This window comes from Siphateles boraxobius, unplaced genomic scaffold (genome assembly GCF_051911475.1).
Source record: "Siphateles boraxobius isolate OS27281-9 unplaced genomic scaffold, OSU_SipBor_1 144, whole genome shotgun sequence".
Lineage (NCBI taxonomy): Eukaryota > Metazoa > Chordata > Actinopteri > Cypriniformes > Leuciscidae > Siphateles > Siphateles boraxobius.
Window position 1 is genome coordinate 55,001 of NW_027508749.1, and position 21,623 is coordinate 76,623.

Here is a 21,623-nt window from a genome sequence, read left to right on the forward strand (position 1 = left end):
GGGAGCGTTTACTGGTACGCACACACACGCAAGGTCTCTCTCCCTCAGGCGCTCTGCCGAGAGCGCGCGCTACACGGTTTGGAGCAGTCTCTGTCTCGCATGTGCGCTCTTGCTTGCGCGCTCTAGATTTCGGGAGTTTGAACTAATTCGCGGGCATCAGGGAGCCGCAATCAATATGCGGGAGACTCCCGGGACTTCCGGGATGTCTGTATTTTGTCTCGAGCATCAGGTTGTGCAATCAGTTCGCTCGCAACGTAAGTGATGGATTAAAATAGCGCTACCGCAGAAATAGGTTAAATTAAAACGGTGTTTACAAAGCGAAGCACTAAATATAAAGGCAGTTAATAACAGCAGCAGTAAAATATTGTTTTTTAGTCACTGTACTCAGTGGTTTTCAGCGAATGCTTGTGCACTAATGCATAATTTCTCCTGTCCTTTACTCAAGCCTGTTAGCTTGCTGGGTAACGTTACCTCCATTCCCCTCTCTTTTTATAGCATTTGTCTACTAAGTTTTAATTGTTTTTCAAACGCGATCTACTGCGGCTCTACATTCACACAATTGTTTTCAGTCTTTCTATATTTATATTTAATCAATTTATCCTTATATTATATTCTTTTATATATTATATATATAATATATATTATATTCTTTATCCTTATTCCTTATATATAATTAATTTTAAATAAAAATTAAATGAATTATATATTTTAGATGTTTTTAGTTTGTTTTTAGTTCAGATATTCACATCTGAACAACATGTCTGTGTAAATTTGTTTTAACAAAAATTGTGTTAAAACATAATATGTTGGATATAATTTTTTTAACAATAATCATGTTTGTCAACTTGCCATCAGCAATTATCATTAAAAACAATGCAAATATTGATATTAGTAAAACTCAATGTGTGGCTTTTGCACTTTTTAAAGTACACTTTTACACATAAATACCCTGATTTACGGTTTTATTTAGTTATAATAAAAAAAAAATCTAATTTAATTTCTATCCGATTAATCGATTAATCGAAAAAATAATCGTCCGATTAATCGATTATCAAAATAATCGTTAGTTGCAGCCCTAATTAGTTTATGATCTGTCTAACACCGTGTCCTAACTACACGCGCCGCGCGATAAAAGGCGTCTTTTCCATGTTAATCAGAGTTTTAATCCTAGTCAGCCGCGACGGCGACGATTCTATTTTAGAAACGGTTTCTATTTTTCTGCGACGTTGCGTTGGAACAACAAACACAAAATGTGGCAATGATAATCTCAGGAACTGTTTATGTGCTTTATTTAATATTAAAAGCGTGTAATGTGACTTTTAATATCACTTAGCTCCAGATTTGTAGCTGTAAAAGCAACAATGGATAATTCACCTCAGATCTTGAAATTAAACAAATGGAAACAAGAACGTTCAAACTGTGAACAAACAACTGTGTTTTCTTTGACAAAGACTGTTTTAGTAACTCAGTAGCCTCTGTATTTGAATAATGTTTCAATGGTGTAATATTTCTGAGTTTGATTATGTACTTATCCATTTTCTTGCGAGTGCCGTCAGGATTACTCTGTTGCCGCGAGACTCCGCCCACACGCTGTTCTGATTGGCTGTGGGTTTTGATTGGTTTTGACGCATCTCACAGTCGCGTCTAGTGTGGACAGACAAATTAACTGGAATCTTATCGCATCGCGTCTGGTTATGTATTTCTAATTTAATTTTTTTTAATTTTATATTTCACATGTTCATTTTAATTTCGTCAAAGTTTTAGTAATTTTGTTGTGCTTTTGACAATTTTATACTTTTTAAAATTTCAATCGAAATTTTATTAATTTGAATTGAATTTTTTACTCTACTTTTCGTTTTTATTTAAATTTTCATTAAAGTTTAAGTAGATTTTATTCATTTTAATTTCACATATTTTGAAAAATTGTATACTTCTCATTTTCTTTAATTTTAGGACACGTTGCAATACATTATTAGATAGAACTGTTATACAGAGACAGTAGACAGTACTGAAAAGTTATTAGCGTATGCCGTGTGTTTGATGTCCAGTGTTGCTGAGAAGAAATACATAATCATGTTTCTCTCGGTCTCTTCAAAGTTGCGTTGGATTTTCTTGAAGTCGCGTTAGTTAAGAGGCTCATCTATCACTGTTCGTGGAGTTAGTTTCTGGAGTAAATATATGAACTGTGTGTTTGCACAGCTTTCACTGATATCTGATGATCAGTAAATAAAATAATTCAATAAATACCTATTTACAATAAGCACTTAACTCAAAAATAACTATTAAATAATAAAATAACTTGAGAATGATAACTTGAGAATGCCAACTCATGAAATAAAGGCAGATCCATAATTTCTTTTTATTTCGTCAGTCAATCGTGAAAGTCTAGTGGTTGAAAGCTTCTGGCAACATTAAATCCAGGAGAGAAGAGAAGATTTTGTATTGGTTTAAACCAATGGAGAATATCTCATGTTTTTCAGTGGGTGCTCGGCAGAGGAAATGAAACGAAACACACCTAAAGATGTTGCGTAACTAATCTAATCTGTGCCGCCACCTAGAATAGGTTGTTGCTATAGAAACAGCCAAAAAGCTCAGGATTTGGGGAAATGTCACCTTCCTGGAGAGACGTTTCTTCAGCTCGCGCTTCTCCTCCAGCTCCTCCTGCTCGTTGCGAGCTGAACGAGAGAAAGAGCAAACACTGAGTCTGAAGCTCAAGGACTCGTGATGTTTGAGTTTGAGCGTCAGGTTGTCTTACGTTTGAGGATGTTTCTCTGCTCCAGTTCTTCTGCTGACGGTCTCTGGCTGAGACGACTGGACACAGATTCAAAACAAGCTTCATTTATTAAAAATGTCAAACAAACTGACAAAATAGCAGCAAGTGATTATTTACAATTTAATCACAATGCCAAAATACTCAAAACACAATGCATTTTGTTTGCCAGTTCGCTTCTATTTTAATAGAAGTGTAACTCCGCCCACATTGAAATCTCATTGGTTCAAATGAGCTGCATATGGAAATCAGATATGTTCTGATTGGCTGTGATTGTGTCAATCACAACTGTATTATTCTTAACTAGTTGCACTTTTTAAAAAAGCGTCTATGTAGATTTTATACATTTTTATTTCATTAATTTTTTTAAGTTTATTTTTTCAATGTTTTTTAAAATTTTTGTTAAAGTTTTATTAATTTTGTAATTTTTTATATATTTTTTAAAAATGTCTATTTAGATTTTATTAATTTCATTAATTTTTTTCAATTTCTATAAATTCCATGTTAAATTTAATTATCGTTAAAGTTTTAGTAATTTTGTTGTGCTTTTGACATTTTGTACTTTGTAAAAATTTCGTGGAAATTTTATTCATTTAAAAAAAACAATATTCTCTTTTTATTTTTATTTAATTTCTCATTAAAGTTTAAGTAGATTTTATTTATTTATTTATTTCTTTTATTTTTTATTTCTTTTTGAGAAAAGCGTCAGCTAAATGAATAAATGTAAATGTATATCAAGTTATGAGATAAATAATAAATAAATGAGAAATGTTGGCAACTAGCTGAAATAAAATAAGTATTTTTTAAAAATATATTTTTTAAGATAACATTTATTTTATTGCAGGCACCAAAAGTTTTGTTGTGTAGTTGTGATGGTGTGTGTGTGTGTGTTCCTCACCGGGTCAGTTTAGTGCCGATCTGCTGTCGGGACTCCAGTCGCTCCTGGTCACTCATCATCGGTAGGATGTTTTTATCCTCCAGTTCCCTCTTCGACGGCCGATTGCTCAGTTTGATCGCCAGCGAATCTTTCCGTAAGATCCTTAAAGCCAGTGTACCTGCACAGACAGACACACACACACACACACACACACACACACACTTAGCTGATGTAAACACACACACATCACATGCAGTATCTTCCAGATCTCGTACTTGTAAACAGCGAGTCGTCGTCATCGTCATCATCCTCCTCTTCCTCGTCCTCTTCCTCATGTGTGCTGAAGGTGTGTGTGATGAGTGTGTGTGTGTTGGCGGGAGTTTGGTGCATTGAATCTCTGTTCTCCTTTTCCTCTTCCGTCTCCATCAGGACAGATGGCACCGCCTGCAGTACAGAACTACACACACACACACACACACACACACACACACACACACACACACACACACACACACACACACGACAGGTGTGTATTTCAGGGATGTAAAGTTTAGACGGTAACTTATTAAATACATGTAAAATCTCTCATATGTATTATCTCTGTTTATTCAAATATTATTACAAATGTGTTGAAGATTTTGAAGGCATATGACATAATTGTGCTTGGAGTCAATTGTTTTATTTGAATAACAAATGCCAAATTGTGACATTATTTTTGGTCAGACTGTCATATAAAGAAATTATGAACATGCAAAAACAAGAGTGAACCAGCGAAATATTACTAACCGATTATGTTATAGAGTATTGTCTGCACTATTGTTTTCTATAGAGCTGCTTAAAGCTGAAATAGAATTTATTGCTATAATTTTTTCCCTGAGAGAGAGAGAGAGAGAGAGAGTGTGTGTGTGTGTGAGAGTGTGTGTGCGTGTGTCCTCACCTCTCGAATCTCTGCATGGTGAGCGCGAGTGTTTTGTTTAGCTCCTCAATGATGCGGCTGGGCGGGTGCAGAGACAGCGGCAGGGTGGCGAACTGCTGCGGGTGAGCATGTGTGAGTGTGTGTGAATGTGTGTGTGGATGTGTGTGCGCGTGGGATGGCAGGCATTTGAGGGCAAACGAGGGCACTGGCTCACATATCATCACTTTCTTTGGAGGGAGAGGCGGTGACAGTCTGGCAAGCGTCTCTGAAGAAAAGAAGAGACAGAGTTATGTTTTCCATGACGGTTTTCATGGTCTCTCTCTTTAATCAACACTGAAGTGACTTAAACTGCAGTTCATCGACTGGCCACTAGAGACTGGCTGCAAAACAGACTCAATCCCATAGACCCCATGTTAAAATGCCCAACTTTACAGCAGAATAAAACATGTTTATAGCCTGGTGCAAAAAGTGGTTTTGGTCTATATAGCTAATTTTGCCCTTCATGATAAATATGAGGGGAGGGGGGTGAATATTTTTATAACTTATCCGTTTAAATTATATTAAGCCTTAAAATTCTGTATATTTAAGGGCGTGGCCACTTGAGTGACAGGTGGATTGCCGCTGATGTCACTACTAGCCGTTTGTCTGCTGTCTGTTAGCGTCACGTCACCTCAGCTAATCCGCCTCTGACCATTTTCGTTAATCCGGGAGTGACACTGCCAGGATGGCGACGGCCGGCTCCGTCCACTTTGGGCTTCAAAACTGCTCTTCAGAAACACTACGGGTGACGTCACAGACACAACGTCCATATTTTTTTACAGTCTATGCGCGTCACCTGTGAGATGGCTTGGTATTCTGCTGTATGGCTTCGGCGGTAAGGCAGGAGGCTGTTTCAGTGACGACGGCCTCACGTGAGTGATGTCAACACTGTCGCTAGGCAACGGCTTCACAGGGGGCGGGGCTTGAGATGAGAGACACGCAACAGTTTCTCCAGGCGACTGGACCTCTGAGAATGACACTAGACGAGAACAAGAGAATGGGACAATTTAAGTTTTAAATTTCCAACAGCACAAATATATATATATTAAATCTATTATGTCTCTTGAAGGAATAGTTCACTTAAAAATTTAAATTCTGAAATATCTTCTTTTGTGTTCAGCAGAAGAAATTCATAGAGGTTTGAAACAACTTGAGGGTGAGTAAATGATGACTTTTAATTTTTAAGTGAACTATTCCTTTAAGGCTCATTCACACCAAGGATGATAACGATAAAGATATAGTTCTAAACATCATTCTAAATACAAAAGAATAACAGAGTCCTCAACGTACTATAATGATAACGGCAGAGAGGAACGATTTCGTTGGAATCACTTTCAGAATGGTAAAAAGTTTCTCAGCCAATCAGAATCCATCCTGCTTTCAGAGCTTGAGCATTTAAAGCGACAGACGACCAAACTGCAGCACGCGGTTATAATAAACAGAACGATATCGTCCGCTGCTGTGGACATGCCTTTATGTTCACCAAGGCTGCATTTATTTGACCAAAATACAGTAAAAATTTTGAAATATTATTACAATGTAAATCAGCTGTTTTCTATGTGAATATCTAGTAAAGTGTAATTTATTCCTGTGATCAAAGCTGAATTTTCAGCATCATTACTCCAGTCTTCAGTGTCACATGATCCTTCAGAAATCACTATAATATGATGATTTGCTGCTCGAGAAACATTTATGATTATTATCAGTGTTAAAAAACAGTCATGTTTTTGTGGAAACTGTGATACATTTCATTTTTCAGGATTCTTTGGTGAATATAAAGTTCCAAAGAACAGCATTTATTTGAAATAAAAATATTTTGTAACATTATAAAAAATGTTACAGTCACTTTTGAGCAATTTAATGCTGAATAATTTTTTTTTGTGATCCCAAACTTTTCAACAGTAACAGACACATATAAATATATATATATATATATATATATATATATATATATATATATAAAAATAATACATTTTCTGACAATCTATTGACACCAATCAGCATCTTATTAACATATAACCACCCTCATTTGCATATCATCAACACACATTAAGCATTCCTCATACACATCAGTGTGAAATACAGGTACGGCATCAGGAATTACCTCATGAAAAAAATAAAAAGATCCCTAAAGACCAAAGTATGGCTGTTTTAGGTGCAAGAAACCTCGACTGGCCTCACAAGTGGACTTCAGGGAAAAAGCTAAACTGGTAAAGAAGTGTAGTGTAACACACCTGCCGCTGTGACGCTGGTGTCAGCTGACTCTGATCCTGGACTGATGACCGTATGTCTGTCCAGGTCACTCACACACACGTCACCGCTGACCTCCTCTACTGACAGAGAGAAAGACGTTTCAATAGGCATGTTTCCATTACAGATTTGCGCAAAACTTTAGCATTTTTTTTTCTAAATGTCGATAAAAACTATTGCGAAATGACCAGTAGCACCTCAATGCAGTACATGAGATCCACGGGGAGGAGTCGGATCAAGATCCAAGGGGTGGAGATGGGTAGGATTAGGGTTGGGTTTAGGGATGAGGGGTGTGTTTAGGGATCAGGGGGCGGAGTTGGCTAGGTTTAGGTGTATGTAAGTTGGGAGGAGTTGGATCTGGATCCGACTCCTCCCCGTGGATTTCATGTTCCGCAGTGAGAACCATCTCGAAATGACGCCATTTCCATTAACCGATGTCATGCGACTAAAACGTAATTTCTCCCTCTAGCGATAATCCTTCCAAGAATCATGGCAACGGATGTTGTAGGTATATATATATCCCAGCCACCGCACTAGACATTATTATTATTAATGGAAGGAGACGTAGGCGTGTTATCCAAGTATTAATGGCAAGGAAAGACCCTTATATTTGTGAGTGGCTCATATGAGGAGTTTCTCCCTAATTTCTGCTTCGAGGTCTTGATTGTGGCATTTATTTGAGATTGTGGCATTTATTTGAGGTTTAAGGCCATTGCACACTGAACCCGAAATTCGCATCCGAAATTTTTGCACGTTAAAAAAAATAATTCGACCTCGAGTTATTTCAATCACGCTTGCACACTGCCTCGGGTCACACGAATCGGGTTCGATTTTCTGCGTTTTTCGCTTCCGTAGCCAGCAGTTTGAATGGTGTTTTGAAAATTCAGAGCCACCGAATCACGAATACGAAAAAACGCATACGAAAATTTCGGACTCAGTGTGCAATGGCCTTTAGAATCCAGTATTTCTGTAATTCTTGTCTTTCATGAGTTTAATAAAGAGCTCTGTCTCGTATTCTGTCCAAACACACACCGTCATCTATGTCAGGTGACTGTAAATGCGCAAAAACTGTTTCCGTTGCAGTTTTGCAAAATAGTTATTTTTCTAATTGCCTGAAAGACCACCTCATGCGAGCGTAAAAACGTTTTTGCGATAAATTGGAGTTTTTGCGAAATTAACGCATTTCCATTGGGCGTATTTTCAATTCGCAATTTCAATTTGCGCAATTTGAAGGGTAATGGCAACGCGGCTAGTCTCACTTATTTCCAGTAGATCAAAATCTCTGAAACATCTAGAGTGTCATAAACGTGATGTCACTGCCAATTACATTTATTATGAGTGTGTATGATGTAGACACGTACCTTTCTCATAGACTTCCTTCAGCACGCCTCTCTTGATGAGCTCTTCTCTGCTCTGACGCGTCGACATCTTCCTCTCCAGCACTGCGAAGCATTCACAAAACCACTCACACTAAAGTCTGAGGTCGGTAAGAAGGTTTTTGAGTGAGTCTCTTCTGCTCACCAAGGCTGCTTTTTTAAAAATCAAAAATACAGTCAATTACAATTTAAAATAACTTTTCTATGTGAATATATAGTAAAGTGTAATTTATTCCTGTGATCAAAGCTCAATTTTTTTATGCATCATTACTCCAGTGTCACATGATTCTTTTCTTATTATTACCAATGTTGAATACAGTTGCGCTGCTTCATATTTTTGTGCAAATTCTGATAACTACTTTTCAAAGGTTTGGGGTAAAAAAATATTTTTTTAAGCAAAGAAAAAAAGGAAATTGATACTTGAATACAGCAAGGATGCATTAAAGGTGCTATATGTAACTTTTTCACTCTACTTAAGCATAAAAATACCATAATATGTGTGCACATATTGAGGAAACATGCCAAGTTCATCTATTATTTTCTCTGAAAAACACTTCTATAGCCAGTTATTTTACTTTGAAATGAGCGTTTCCAGGCTGGAATGTTTTGTTATTGTTTTGGCCTGTGATACTGCATGTTGCCAATTTTAATTGTCCATTGCACTCCTTCCTGTTGGGTGTCTCAAACTGGCGACCCGTGTGAGCGTCGAGTCTGTGGAGGCGGGAGAAACTTCGATCTACGATATTTTTGTATTTGGACTGCAGTGCCGATTTCAACCACTAGTTTTCATTCTTACAGACTGCACCTTTAAATTCATCAAAAGTAACAATAAAGACATTTTTAATGTTACAATGGATTCTGTTTCAAATGAATGCTGTTCTTTTGAACATCAAAGAATCCTAAAAAAATAAAATGTATCACGGTTTTCACAAAAACATTAAGCAGCAAAATTTGCAGGTTGGTGAGCATAAGTGACATTTTTCAATAAACAATAAAAAATGAATTATTCCACACGTTTGAGCGCTAGTGTATAAATGAACACATCTTCAGGCAGAAGACGAACCTGCAGACGTCTGTTTGAACTTATCGCTCTTTTTCTTCCTCCATTTCCAGGGTTTGAAGAGTCGCCCTAGACTGGCCAGTTTGCTCCGTCTGCGGATGGGCGGTGTGTGTGTCCCAGGAACCAGCGAATCCGAGCGCATCGCCGCCAGACGCTCCGCACCCTCTGCTGAACACACACAAACAAACACGTTTTTAAGGATTAAGACACAAATATGAAAATTCTGCCATAATTTGCCGTCAAAGTATTCCAAACTGTTTCATAGAGATTATCTAGTGTAAAATGAAATTCCAGGACTTTCAGAAGCACTACTTTTTTGTTTTTTAAGGACTGAGATCTCACTTCTCAAACAATTTCTTTATTATCTTTTCAATTATAAAAAAAGTTATTTTTTTATATATTTCTAATTTGTTGTGGTGCACTTATAACTTTTTATATATATATATATATATATAAAGGTAAATAGATAGATAAAAATAAACCAATAAAACAAAATGGTACAAATGATAAAGTGCAGGAGATGCAATGACTGAGGAAACTTTAACCGTTGAAAGTATATTATGGCAAAGATATCGCTTTCCTTATTCAAACGGATTTATTCTTCCATGAATATATGATTGACCTGAAGAATGAAGGCTGTAACATATACTTGGATATTTATGAGTAATATCACACTCATAACCATGTGAATTGACTATATATCTATATTAGACGGGCTGCAGCGTTCATTTTGTGTAAAAAGATTATTTTATCAATAAAATTTAACACTAATTTTACATATATTGTCTTTCAATTATTCAAGCGCTTTTCAAGTATCTTTTCTTAAATATGGCCGATTTCAAGGGTTTTCCAGGATTTACATTTCAAAAAAGTAAAATTCAAGCACTTTAAGCACTTAGTACTAAACCTATCAAAGATGTCTAAGCTACCGTGTTTTTTAAGAGGAAAAATAACCACTTTCATTGCATGGAGAAAAAAAAAATCTTGCCTTTTAATAAAGTAGAAACCTAAGCAAGTTTAAAACAACATCAGGGCGAGAAAATGAAGACAATTTTCAGTTTTGGGTGAATTATTCCCTTAACAAGTCAATCAACAAACCAAATCTATAAACTATCAGGATTACACTAACAATTTCCAGAAGCTGCAATTAAAAAGTCAAGCTCATAAATCAAGTAAACGAGTCAAATGAATTTAGATGGTTTAGAAAGTAAGTGAATAATTGCATAATAAATGTCACGGCAGAGACCAAATACCTTTAGGATCAAGTAATAGGAAAAACTCATGAAACTATCTTCAGGGTTTTCCACCCTTTCTTCCCATTTTGAGTCACACGTGTAGGATTACGCTGAAGTTGGCAGACCTTTTTTATTACATTTTCCATTAGTTAACTCAAATAAAATAGGTTAAAGAACATTCATTTACTTAGATGAAAGAGACTGTCTCACGTATAAAATATATAATATATAATCACGTATATAATATTCAGCATCATTACTCCAGTCTTCAGTGTCACATGATCCTTTAGAAATCATTCTAATATGATGATTTGATGCTCAAGACATTTTTATTATTGCTATCAATCTGGTAAACAGGATTTTCTGATTAATAGACAGTTCAAAAGAACAGCATTTATTAGAAATAAAATCTTTTGTAACATTAAAATGTCTTTACTGTCACTTTTGACCCATTTAATACATCCTTGCTGAATAAAAGTATTACTTTATTTTATTTCTCCGCCCCTCCCTTTCTATTTCAGATAAATGCTTTTCTTTTGAACTTTCTATTAATCAAATAATTGAAGAATTTCAACATTTAACATTGAATTGATAATAATCATAAATGTTTCTTGAGGGTCAAATCATCATATTATACTGATTTCTGAAGGATCATGTGACACTGAAGACTGGAGTAATGATGCTGAAAATACAGCTTTGATCACAGGAATAAATTACACTTTACTAGATATTCACATTAGCCTAGAAATCTAGACACACCCTAGCGGCAGCAAATTTTAGTTTGCAGCCAATGTCGTCTAGCAACTCTCCGTTGGCTTGCGAGCTGGAAAAACCAAACTCTAGTCAGGCCAATCACATCGTGTATAGAGTTGTTGGGCGGGGTTAACATAATGACGGCAGAGTTGTGACGGTTCCACGTGAATTCACTGCTACTTGAAAACAAAGAAAATTGATGCTCAGCTGCTGCCGGCGAACAGCGGTCTTTCAAATCGGCCGCGACTCTGGAAGACTTGGAGTTAAGCTTTTCTTTGAGAAAAAACAAAGAACGGCACTGAAGTCCGTCGCTCTGACTACGTCACCTTCTTCGTTGCTCTGGTTGATTGTAGCGCTATCCTAATGCGTGCAGAGGGAATCTGAAAGCCAACCGTTTATCCCGACCCTCGGATTGAGCCCTGCCAATGGTGTGTTCCCAGACCCAACATATTGAAGTGGGTCTGGCTTGTCAGGCTATATTCACATAGAAAACAGCTATTTTAAATTGTAATATTTAACCATATAAAATTTTTGTTTTGAATTTTTAATCAAATAAATGCAGCCTTGGATGAGCAGACAAGACTTCTTTTAAAAACATTAAAAATCGTACCGATCCCAAACTTTTGAACGGCAGTGTTATATAAATATAAAATGTATAAATTACATTTATAGAAGTTATATAAAAGCTAAATTCACAAACAAAAATGGCTACTGCACTGAAATCACTGGAAACTTCCTCTGGGAAAACTGGAAGAATTCTGGATGCTGTAAAAATAGGCTGCTGGCGCATTAAAACAGACAGAAGGTAAAAGGAAAAAATGATGCTTGTTTTTCCAGAAGGGTTTTACTGCTGAACATTCACTTCAGCCTCACATCTGACCGATGAATGTAGGTCATCAAGCATAACCAACAACTGCAGAATCCAAGGACATAAAACAACAGACAAAAATAACCAAACAATAAAACGTGGATTTGCCAAAAGTTCAGTGCCGGCATATTAGTTCACACTTGACATTCTCATGTTAGTGGCATAGTGTAATAACATAAGAAATCATCAATACTGAGAAAAACGATATACTACAAACGTATTTAAATGGTGCACACTATAACAAAGCATCATCAGGGTAACATGTGACACTAAAATAATGCAATAAACATGAAACCCTTGTACTTGTTAAAAAAAAATTTAAAAAAAATTTATATATATTTATATATTAATAAATGTATATATTAATATTAAATATATTAATATAAAAATATTAAAAATGTAATTATACCTAATTCTTACATTTATTATATAAAATGTAAAGATTCTTTATTATATTTAATTATTTTATATATTAAATATATATATATAAATTCAAAGTGTGGAGGTTTTATATTTATAACATATGATATAGTTAAGCAACATTACACGACCAAGAGTGCTGTTTCGCATCTCACAGTAACACAATGCCATGTTTCATTACTGAATGTTTCAGCGTTTTGAACGAATTGGTTGAGTGAAATATTCAATGACTCATTCATAAACAACTGCCTCATTCCTTAACGAATCAGCCGTTTGAATGAATCGTTTGAATGAATGATTCAATGACTCACTCATTAAGACGGTCACCTGTCGCCGCCTACTGGCAGTTCGTTTCATGTTTAAAAGTATAATTTCTCCCCCCACAATTTTTTTTTTGTATATTAAAAAAATTGATTGAAGACAATCTCGTAACATTCAATGCAGTTTTATTTTTTTCCAGAGTAAATTATTTCATTTGATTGGTTAGAGCCTTATAGTGTCTTTATTATTCTAATAATTCTATTTATTATTCTAATAATTATAATAATAAAAATTATTGATCAAATTTAAGAATTTTAAATAAAAGATAAAGCATGTATTTAATAAGATTGGGGGGGGGGGGTACCCTTTATAAAAGGTAAAAATAAATGTCCTCTGGGTAAATATCACAAAAATGCAGATTTAAATATGTCAAAGCTGATAGAAGAGAATATTGATTCAGGAAAAAAAATTATTTACAAAACAAAAAAAATCCTATTTTTTCACGCACATAACTTAAGCAGATGACAAGCCTTAATGTTAGGCCCTGAAACTAGGGTAAACGTACCCATTAAGCTGACCAAAATCTACATTGAGACATTTTTAGTGAGCAAGATATTGGTTTTAGTACAAGTAGTTATTTTAAAATAAAATATTAATCGCTCACATTATATTATTTGATTTTATTTTAAATGACAAAAGTATTTCAATTAAGATGTACATCATTAATTATAAAAAGTCTGTCTGTGCTTAATGGGTACGTTTTGAACCCTTTAAGCACACCCCGGTTGGCAATCAGCTCACAACATGTTTTGTGTTTATTTTAAAGCGGCACTATGCAGGATTTCTGTTTTTGTCAAACAGCGCCCCCTAGACTCGCTGTAGAGTACTTGTATTTAACGTTACTGTCGTAAATACCACTCACGCAGAGCGTATCTGCACTCACGGCCTCTGCACTTTATAATAATAAAGTAGCCTACCGCGTTAGGCTTACCTGAGCCTAAATGCCAGATGACACCAATAAAGTGTATCATGTACGTCGCATTATTTCGTAACAATGTCGGTTATGATGTTGTTAGACATGGTTATTGCAATTTATCATAATAGTTTGCAAATTGCGCTGATTTACACTATTTACAACATGGCTTATTTATGTCCTGATAATTATGTGAGATATTGACAACTGTTCTCATGATAATCGCAGGAATCAACTTTAACAGTGAAAGCCTGAGCGAGTGGGACTCTTGTCCGGTTCCTCGCGCTGTCAGATTCTCCTTTCCTTTTTCTAGACTCTTCCGACCGCGTTTTCTTCGTTTTTTTCGCCATTCTGGAAACGCAGGTCCAATGTTTACTCGTGTCTGACTCCTCGCTCGGTCAGTCTGCCGTTTCCTCTTTCTCTGTTCCTCCGACAATGCTTTCTTTGCTTTGCCTAGCTTTCTGCTTCTTATATGCCGGCTTAGCTATGACGATAGTTGTTCTTATAGCTATTGCCGGATCCTGGATGGGGGCGTGTATGCGTGTAATGTGTGCAATGCCGTAAAGCAATTTGTTACATCGCTAGAGCTGAAATCACGCGATACTTCCTGACGGCGGTCCGCCGGCCCAAAGTTGCAAGTGGGGTTTTTCCGCTCACAGGCACCAGAGGGGGGCGAGACGACCACCATTCAACCCGAAAAGAGTCATATAACCATTCCAATAACTCTGTAGCTGATCAGTTAAGCTAAAAAAACTGCATAGTGCTATTTTAAGCAACTTACGCAACTAGTGATGTCAGAAGTAGCGAAGTGTGTCATGGCGTAGCGTAAATATCAGCAGTGCGTCACAATACACGCATAAGTTGCGTTTTAGACTTAAGTTGAATCCGTATGCTAGTTTGAAGCTAGTTACTTCATAAAGTTTGAAATATGAAACTTTTACGATCGATGCACTTTTTTGAGCTTCAAACTGATGGTTGCAATTCACTGCCACTATAAAGCTCGGAAGTGTCAGGGTGTTTATTATTATAACTCCGATTGTATTCGTCTGAAAGAAGAAAGTCATGTTCATTTTAAAGTGAACTACTCCTTTAAACACCTCTGATTGACCAATGCGTTCACACGCTCAATATAGATATGTCTGTGATTTGCTACAATGATCAACACTTCAAAAACATGTCTTCACCGAGCGCTTTTCTTATCAGTGTTTGAAAGCAGGCGTCTATCAGAGGATCCCTAATATATCCACTGATAAACTGATCCGCTGATAGACGCCTGCTTTCAAACGCTCCCGTGTGTATGTATAAGAGCTCTGAAGTTGGTATTTCAGAATAAACTATAATTCTGTCTAGATTTTGTCATCTCAAGGCTGTGAAACAAATAAGTTATTAATTAATTTATAAAGATTGGTGACAACCATCAGTTAATATTTAAAGTCTGTTTATGATGTATTTACATAGACGTTTATGGAAGTAAAATAATGTCAAATGTTTTTGAAATAAAAAGCCTGTTGAATTGCACTACTTGCACACTAAAAAAATAGGCATTGCATTAACCATGCTTGTATTTTAATGCATTGTATTTTTAGGGCTTGCATTTTTAATGGGCTGAAATTCAACATGGTTGAATATTTAAGCTGTGAATATTTCAATTAAAAACATTTCAAACACATTTTCATTATTAAAAATTCAAAAATCCATATTCACCCTTTCATATTTCATTTCCAAAATATTCTAACTGTTTAAAAATACACCCTATAATATTCAACAGGCAATTTTCGGTCCATTTTATTTCGCTTTGCAAATTCGCTTCTACAAATTCAGTGGTTCAAATTCGACAGTAAATTCAACATTGACGTCCAGGAACTGCAGGAAAAGCAGTAGATTACCGAGCATAATCTCCATCTGCTGTTAGTCGACCTCACCAGCAGGGGGTGCAAGCGCTTGTTGTTGACGAACACATTCATTCATAAAATGGAAATGATTATCTGTGACAGTATATGCGGAAAAGATGATAAACACACAAAAGCTGTGTTTATGTTTCATTCAATAACTTCATTGTTGCTTTCCCTGTGTATTCTACATGTCATCAGCTTTCTCTACCATGAACAGGATTATGATCGGTTTCCCTCAATACCTCATACTCAAGGATTCCCTTTCCGTCAGGACAAAACGCTTAACACATACAGTGATATGAAAGACCAATCTTGCACCTTATTGGGGATGTAGGCTGTAGGCTACTATATAGGCTACAGGCAAGAAGATGGACTCAGATTGTAAACTTTACGCGCAAAGTTTCATGCTGAGCGTTTCGTGATATACTGGCATAAAATCAACACTTGATCAATTATTATACAAGTCCTAAAATGCCTACGTGTATTGCATTAGCTTAAACTGGGATCATAGCACTTGCATATTGTTGTCCTATTGTTAGTTTAACTGTAAATCGCTTTGGATAAAAGCGTCTGCTAAATGACTAAATGTAAAATTTGCTTGACATTGGACATTCGCGAATTTAGGGACCGTCTCTAAAGTTGCATACAACATTGGCATGTACGGTTCTAACTTCAATAGCAAACTTAAATTTATTTGAATAAATATCAAAAATCCAAAGGCTGCACATTATGCCTGACACTACATGAACACTTTACAGTTGGTTTTATGACTGTAAGTCGTTCTATTCAAATGCTATTGAAGTTAGAAACGTGTATACCAATGTCGTATAAACTTTAGAGACGGTCCCTAAATGTGCGAATGTCCAACATCAAGCCATCTTTATGCCAGTCTATCACTGGGAAATGCTCAGCTGTGCGCGTTATTCTGAGTCCATCTGCTTGCCTGTGAGTTTGGACTTTTACATCACTAGTCCATTAAGCTACGTTAAGCGTTGTATGTCCAGCAGGGGAATCCTGAAGTATTGAGGGAAACCCTAATAGCCTGCATGCAGCACATCGCCACAATGTAAAGTTAAGGCAACTAAACAACCAAGAGAAATATATGTCTTGTCAACCTCAAAAATGTAACATTGGATCTGTATATCCGCATCGGGGAATAACATTATGATCTCGTTCACGGTAGAGAAATATGCATGTAGGCTACACAGGAAAAGTAACGGTGAAGGCACCGAATTTAACAAAAACAGTCGTCATAATAATCACAAATACACTTACATTGCTGTAAATGAGTTTTATGAATGAATGACTTGCTCTAATTTTGCTGGTCTTCGTCAACAACAAGCGCTTGCACCCCCTGCTGGTGAGGTCGACTAACAGCAGATGGAGATTATGCTCGGTAATCTACTGCTTTTCCTGCAGTTCCAGGACGTCAATGTTGAATTTACGGTCGAATTTGAACCACTGAATTTGTAGAAGCGAATTTGCAAAGCGAAATAAAATGGACCGAAAATTGCCTGTTGAATATTATAGGTTGTATTTTTAAACAGATAGAATATTTTGGAAGTGAAATATGAAAGGTGAATATGGATTTTTGAAATTTTACTAATGAAAATGTGTTTGAAATGTTTTTAATTGAAATATTCACAGCTTAAATATTCAACCATGTTGAATTTCAGCCCATAAAAATGCAAGCCCTAAAAATACAATGCATTAAAATGCAAGCATGGTTAATGCAATGCCTATTTTTTTCCAAGTAGTGCAATTCAACAGGCTTTTTATTTCAAAAACATTTGGCATTATTTTACTTCCATAAACGTTCAATGTGAATGAGCTTAAAGGGAGCACACTGATCTTAATTGGAGCAGCAACTATTTTTAACTAATACATATTACGTGAAATTTAAAGGACAAGATTTAATCTAAATAAATAATCTAGGTCATGTATAACTTTTATACATATTTTAATATGAACAACTATTATTTACAATATCTGTGAAATTATACTTTTTCTAATTGATGTCACACTGAAGCTCTGATTTTCATAGTGGTGCACCCTTTAAGCTCACCTTACAATAATATGAAGTCTTATTAAAATTAAAGCAGTGTAAAATCACAGACCATCAATAAACTGTAAATGTATAATATTTTGGATTTAAAAGTACAAGCGATTAATGCCTGTGAAGTAATATATTAGTGTAGCACACAATCTTATACAGCTAGTACGGTATCTATGATCTGTAGCATCTGCGTTATGTTGCTAAAACTATCTTTTGGATTTATCTGTAATTATTTCCCACATCCATGTCACAGGTTATATAACATGCAAAGGTCTAAACATTAATCGCTTAATTTTGCAGTAAGTAGTTATACTAACCCAAAATAAAGGCTTAAACATTTAAAAAATGCACATTTAAGGGGCTCCTCTTTTGGTGAAAGTTTTCAGACAACTTTCAAAATGGCCACCAGACAGTGTGAACACATAGATACCCATATCTCAGTGTGCAATGGTCTGATTTGCTTGAAATTACAGGAGGTATGTAGTAATTGTCACGGTTGTGGTGTAGATGAAGACAGGCTGAGGCAAAAAGCTCCAATTCAAAGATTTACTCAAAAGCAACAACAAACAGGTTCAGGCAGGCAGAGGGTACACTCACAAAACACTATAACATTACATAAGAACCGACAAAGACAGACTGAACAGAGAGAACTAAATACAGATACAAACGTCCACTAACGAGGTGAGGACAGGTGACACAGATGATTAAGACGATGAACAGGTGGATGATTGAGGGAGTGAATTCAGGTGTGGAGACAAGAGGATGCTGGGAAGTGTAGTGAAGATGACTAAGACAGACCGGTGAAGACGAAGACTGTGACAGAATGCCCCCCTTCAACAAGGCACGACCTCGTGCCGCAGAACATCAATGGGGTGGGGGGGGCGGGCGCCCTGAAGGCTGGCCAGGGCGTGGCCAAACTGGGACGGGAAGCCTCCAGGGCGGATCAGGAAGTGCAGGCGGCCATGGCGGAGCAGGACGTGGGCGTGGCCATGGCGGAGCAGGACGTGGGCGTGGCCATGGCGGAGCAGGACGTGGGCGTGGCCATGGCGGAGCAGGACGTGGCCAGGGCGGAGCAGGACGTGGCCAGGGCTGAGCAGACGAACCCTCGGGCGTCCAGGGTGGAACGGTCGGACCCTCGGGCATCCCGGGCGGTGAGGACCCTTCGGGCGGCCATGGCGGTGCGGACCCTTCGGGCGGCCATGGCGGTGCGGACCCTTCGGGCGGCCATGGCGGTGCGGACCCTTCGGGCGGCCATGGCGGTGAGGACCCTTCGGGCGGCCATGGCGGTGAGGACCCTTCGGGCGGCCATGGCGGAGAAGCCCCTTCGGGCGGCCATGGCGGAGAAGCCCCTTCGGGTGACCGTGGGTCCTTGGGCGCCCACGGCGAGGGCCTATGCCCCCCCCCAAAAAAATTAATGGGGAGAGTGACAGAGTCATTACAAGTCTCTGGGCTGGACGGAACCAGCGGTGAAGGCCCGGCTATGCTGGATGGAACCAGCGGTGAAGGCTCAGAAGGGCTGGACGGGACCAGCGGTGAAGGCTCAGAAGGGCTGGACGGGACCAGCGGTGAAGGCTCAGAAGGGCTGGACGGGACCAGCGGTGAAGGCTCAGAAGGGCTGGACGGGACCAGCGGTGAAGGCTCAGAAGGGCTGGACGGGACCAGCGGTGAAGGCTCAGAAGGGCTGGACGGGACCAGCGGTGAAGGCTCAGAAGGGCTGGACGGGACCAGCGGTGAAGGCTCAGAAGGGCTGGACGGGACCAGCGGTGAAGGCTCAGAAGGGCTGGACGGGACCAGCGGTGAAGGCTCAGAAGGGCTGGACGGGACCAGCCGTGAAGGCTCAGAAGGGCTGGACGGGACCAGCGGTGAAGGCTCAGAAGGGCTGGACGGGACCAGCGGTGAAGGCTCAGAAGGGCTGGAAGGGACCAGCGGTGAAGGCTCAGAAGGGCTGGACGGGACCAGCGGTGAAGGCTCAGAAGGGCTGGACGGGACCAGCGGTGAAGGCTCAGAAGGGCTGGACGGGACCAGCGGTGAAGGCTCAGAAGGGCTGGACGGGACCAGCGGTGAAGGCTCAGAAGGGCTGGACGGGACCAGCGGTGAAGGCTCAGAAGGGCTGGACGGGACCAGCGGTGAAGGCTCAGAAGGGCTGGACGGGACCAGCGGTGAAGGCTCAGAAGGGCTGGACGGGACCAGCGGTGAAGGCTCAGAAGGGCTGGACGGGACCAGCGGTGAAGGCTCAGAAGGGCTGGACGGGACCAGCGGTGAAGGCTCAGAAGGGCTGGACGGGACCAGCGGTGAAGGCTCAGAAGGGCTGGACGGGACCAGCGGTGAAGGCTCAGAAGGGCTGGACGGGACCAGCGGTGAAGGCTCAGAAGGGCTGGACGGGACCAGCGGTGAAGGCTCAGAAGGGCTGGACGGGACCAGCGGTGAAGGCTCAGAAGGGCTGGACGGGACCAGCGGTGAAGGCTCAGAAGGGCTGGACGGGACCAGCGGTGAAGGCTCAGAAGGGCTGGACGGGACCAGCGGTGAAGGCTCAGAAGGGCTGGACGGGACCAGCGGTGAAGGCTCAGAAGGGCTGGACGGGACCAGCGGTGAAGGCTCAGAAGGGCTGGACGGGACCAGCGGTGAAGGCTCAGAAGGGCTGGACGGGACCAGCGGTGAAGGCTCAGAAGGGCTGGACGGGACCAGCGGTGAAGGCTCAGAAGGGCTGGACGGGACCAGCGGTGAAGGCTCTGTGCTGGACGGGACCAGCGGTGAAGGCTCTGTGCTGGACGGAACCAGCGGTGAAGGCTCTGTGCTGGACGGGACCAGCGGTGAAGAGGGCTCGAGCTAGGTTCATGGGCTGTGACGAATGTGTGTGCTGCCCACACACACACAAAACAGCCATGGATCTCACAAGGAGCACTGCCTCCTCCAGAGCTGGCTGGACGGTCTCTGGCTGGACGGTCTCTGGCTGGACGGTCTCTGGCTGGACGGTCTCTGGCTGGACGGTCTCTGGCTGGACGGTCTCTGGCTGGACGGTCTCTGGCTGGACGGTCTCTGGCTGGACGGTCTCTGGCTGGACGGTCTCTGGCTGGACGGTCTCTGGCTGGACGGTCTCTGGCGGAAGAAGCTCAGGAAGGTCGTCAAAAAGCTCAGACTCAGGCTCGGCAGAACATGACTCAGGGCCCACAGTGAGGGAGGATCCACAAACCCACAAGGTGTGGTCGATGAACTCGACAAAAGGGAGATGAAGATCTCCCAACAGCAGCATCTGGGCGAGTAGATCGTCTATCCCACTCCAGAATTGCTGCTTGAGAGATTCCTCATCTCTACTCACGTCCTGATACAGGTGGATATAGACCTCCACATACTCCTCCAGTGATCGCCCATCCTGGGAAATCCAGTGATCTGCCTTCTTGCCAACCCTCCTTTTCCTCATGGTCGGTTCTTCTGTCACGGTTGTGGTGTAGATGAAGACAGGCTGAGGCAAAAAGCTCCAATTCAAAGATTTACTCAAAAGCAACAACAAACAGGTTCAGGCAGGCAGAGGGTACACTCACAAAACACTATAACATTACATAAGAACCGACAAAGACAGACTGAACAGAGAGAACTAAATACAGATACAAACGTCCACTAACGAGGTGAGGACAGGTGACACAGATGATTAAGACGATGAACAGGTGGATGATTGAGGGAGTGAATTCAGGTGTGGAGACAAGAGGATGCTGGGAAGTGTAGTGAAGATGACTAAGACAGACCGGTGAAGACGAAGACTGTGACAGTAATAAACACATCAATTGGTTAAGACATCAAGTAGGATAAAACATTATTTTTTTCTTTTTATAATCTGAGCTGAAATATGGTAGTGTGCTTAATGGGTACTTGAGCTTCATAG

The 21,623-nt window shown here is 39.6% G+C and overlaps 1 protein-coding gene across 7 annotated transcripts in view; it reads right to left on the reverse strand.

Annotated features, from left to right (window-relative positions):
- LOC143738499 (phosphatase and actin regulator 1-like) overlaps positions 1-21,623 on the reverse strand; it is a 44,115-nt gene that overhangs the window by 5,589 nt on the left and 16,903 nt on the right. For 2 of the 7 annotated variants that reach the window (XM_077230476.1, XM_077230472.1), the window contains exons 2-10: positions 9,292-9,456; positions 8,214-8,294; positions 6,837-6,932; positions 5,399-5,581; positions 4,585-4,828; positions 3,923-4,104; positions 3,669-3,825; positions 2,756-2,811; positions 2,614-2,675 (exon numbers count right to left, since the gene is read on the reverse strand). In XM_077230476.1, the coding sequence (XP_077086591.1) occupies positions 2,614-2,675; positions 2,756-2,811; positions 3,669-3,825; positions 3,923-4,104; positions 4,585-4,828; positions 5,399-5,581; positions 6,837-6,932; positions 8,214-8,294; positions 9,292-9,456 (1,226 nt within the window). Of the gene's footprint in view, positions 1-2,613; positions 2,676-2,755; positions 2,812-3,664; positions 3,826-3,922; positions 4,105-4,584; positions 4,829-5,398; positions 5,582-6,836; positions 6,936-8,213; positions 8,295-9,291; positions 9,457-21,623 lie in introns of those variants that run through there. The other 5 variants (XM_077230475.1, XM_077230470.1, XM_077230474.1 and 2 more) reach the window with 4 other exon arrangements.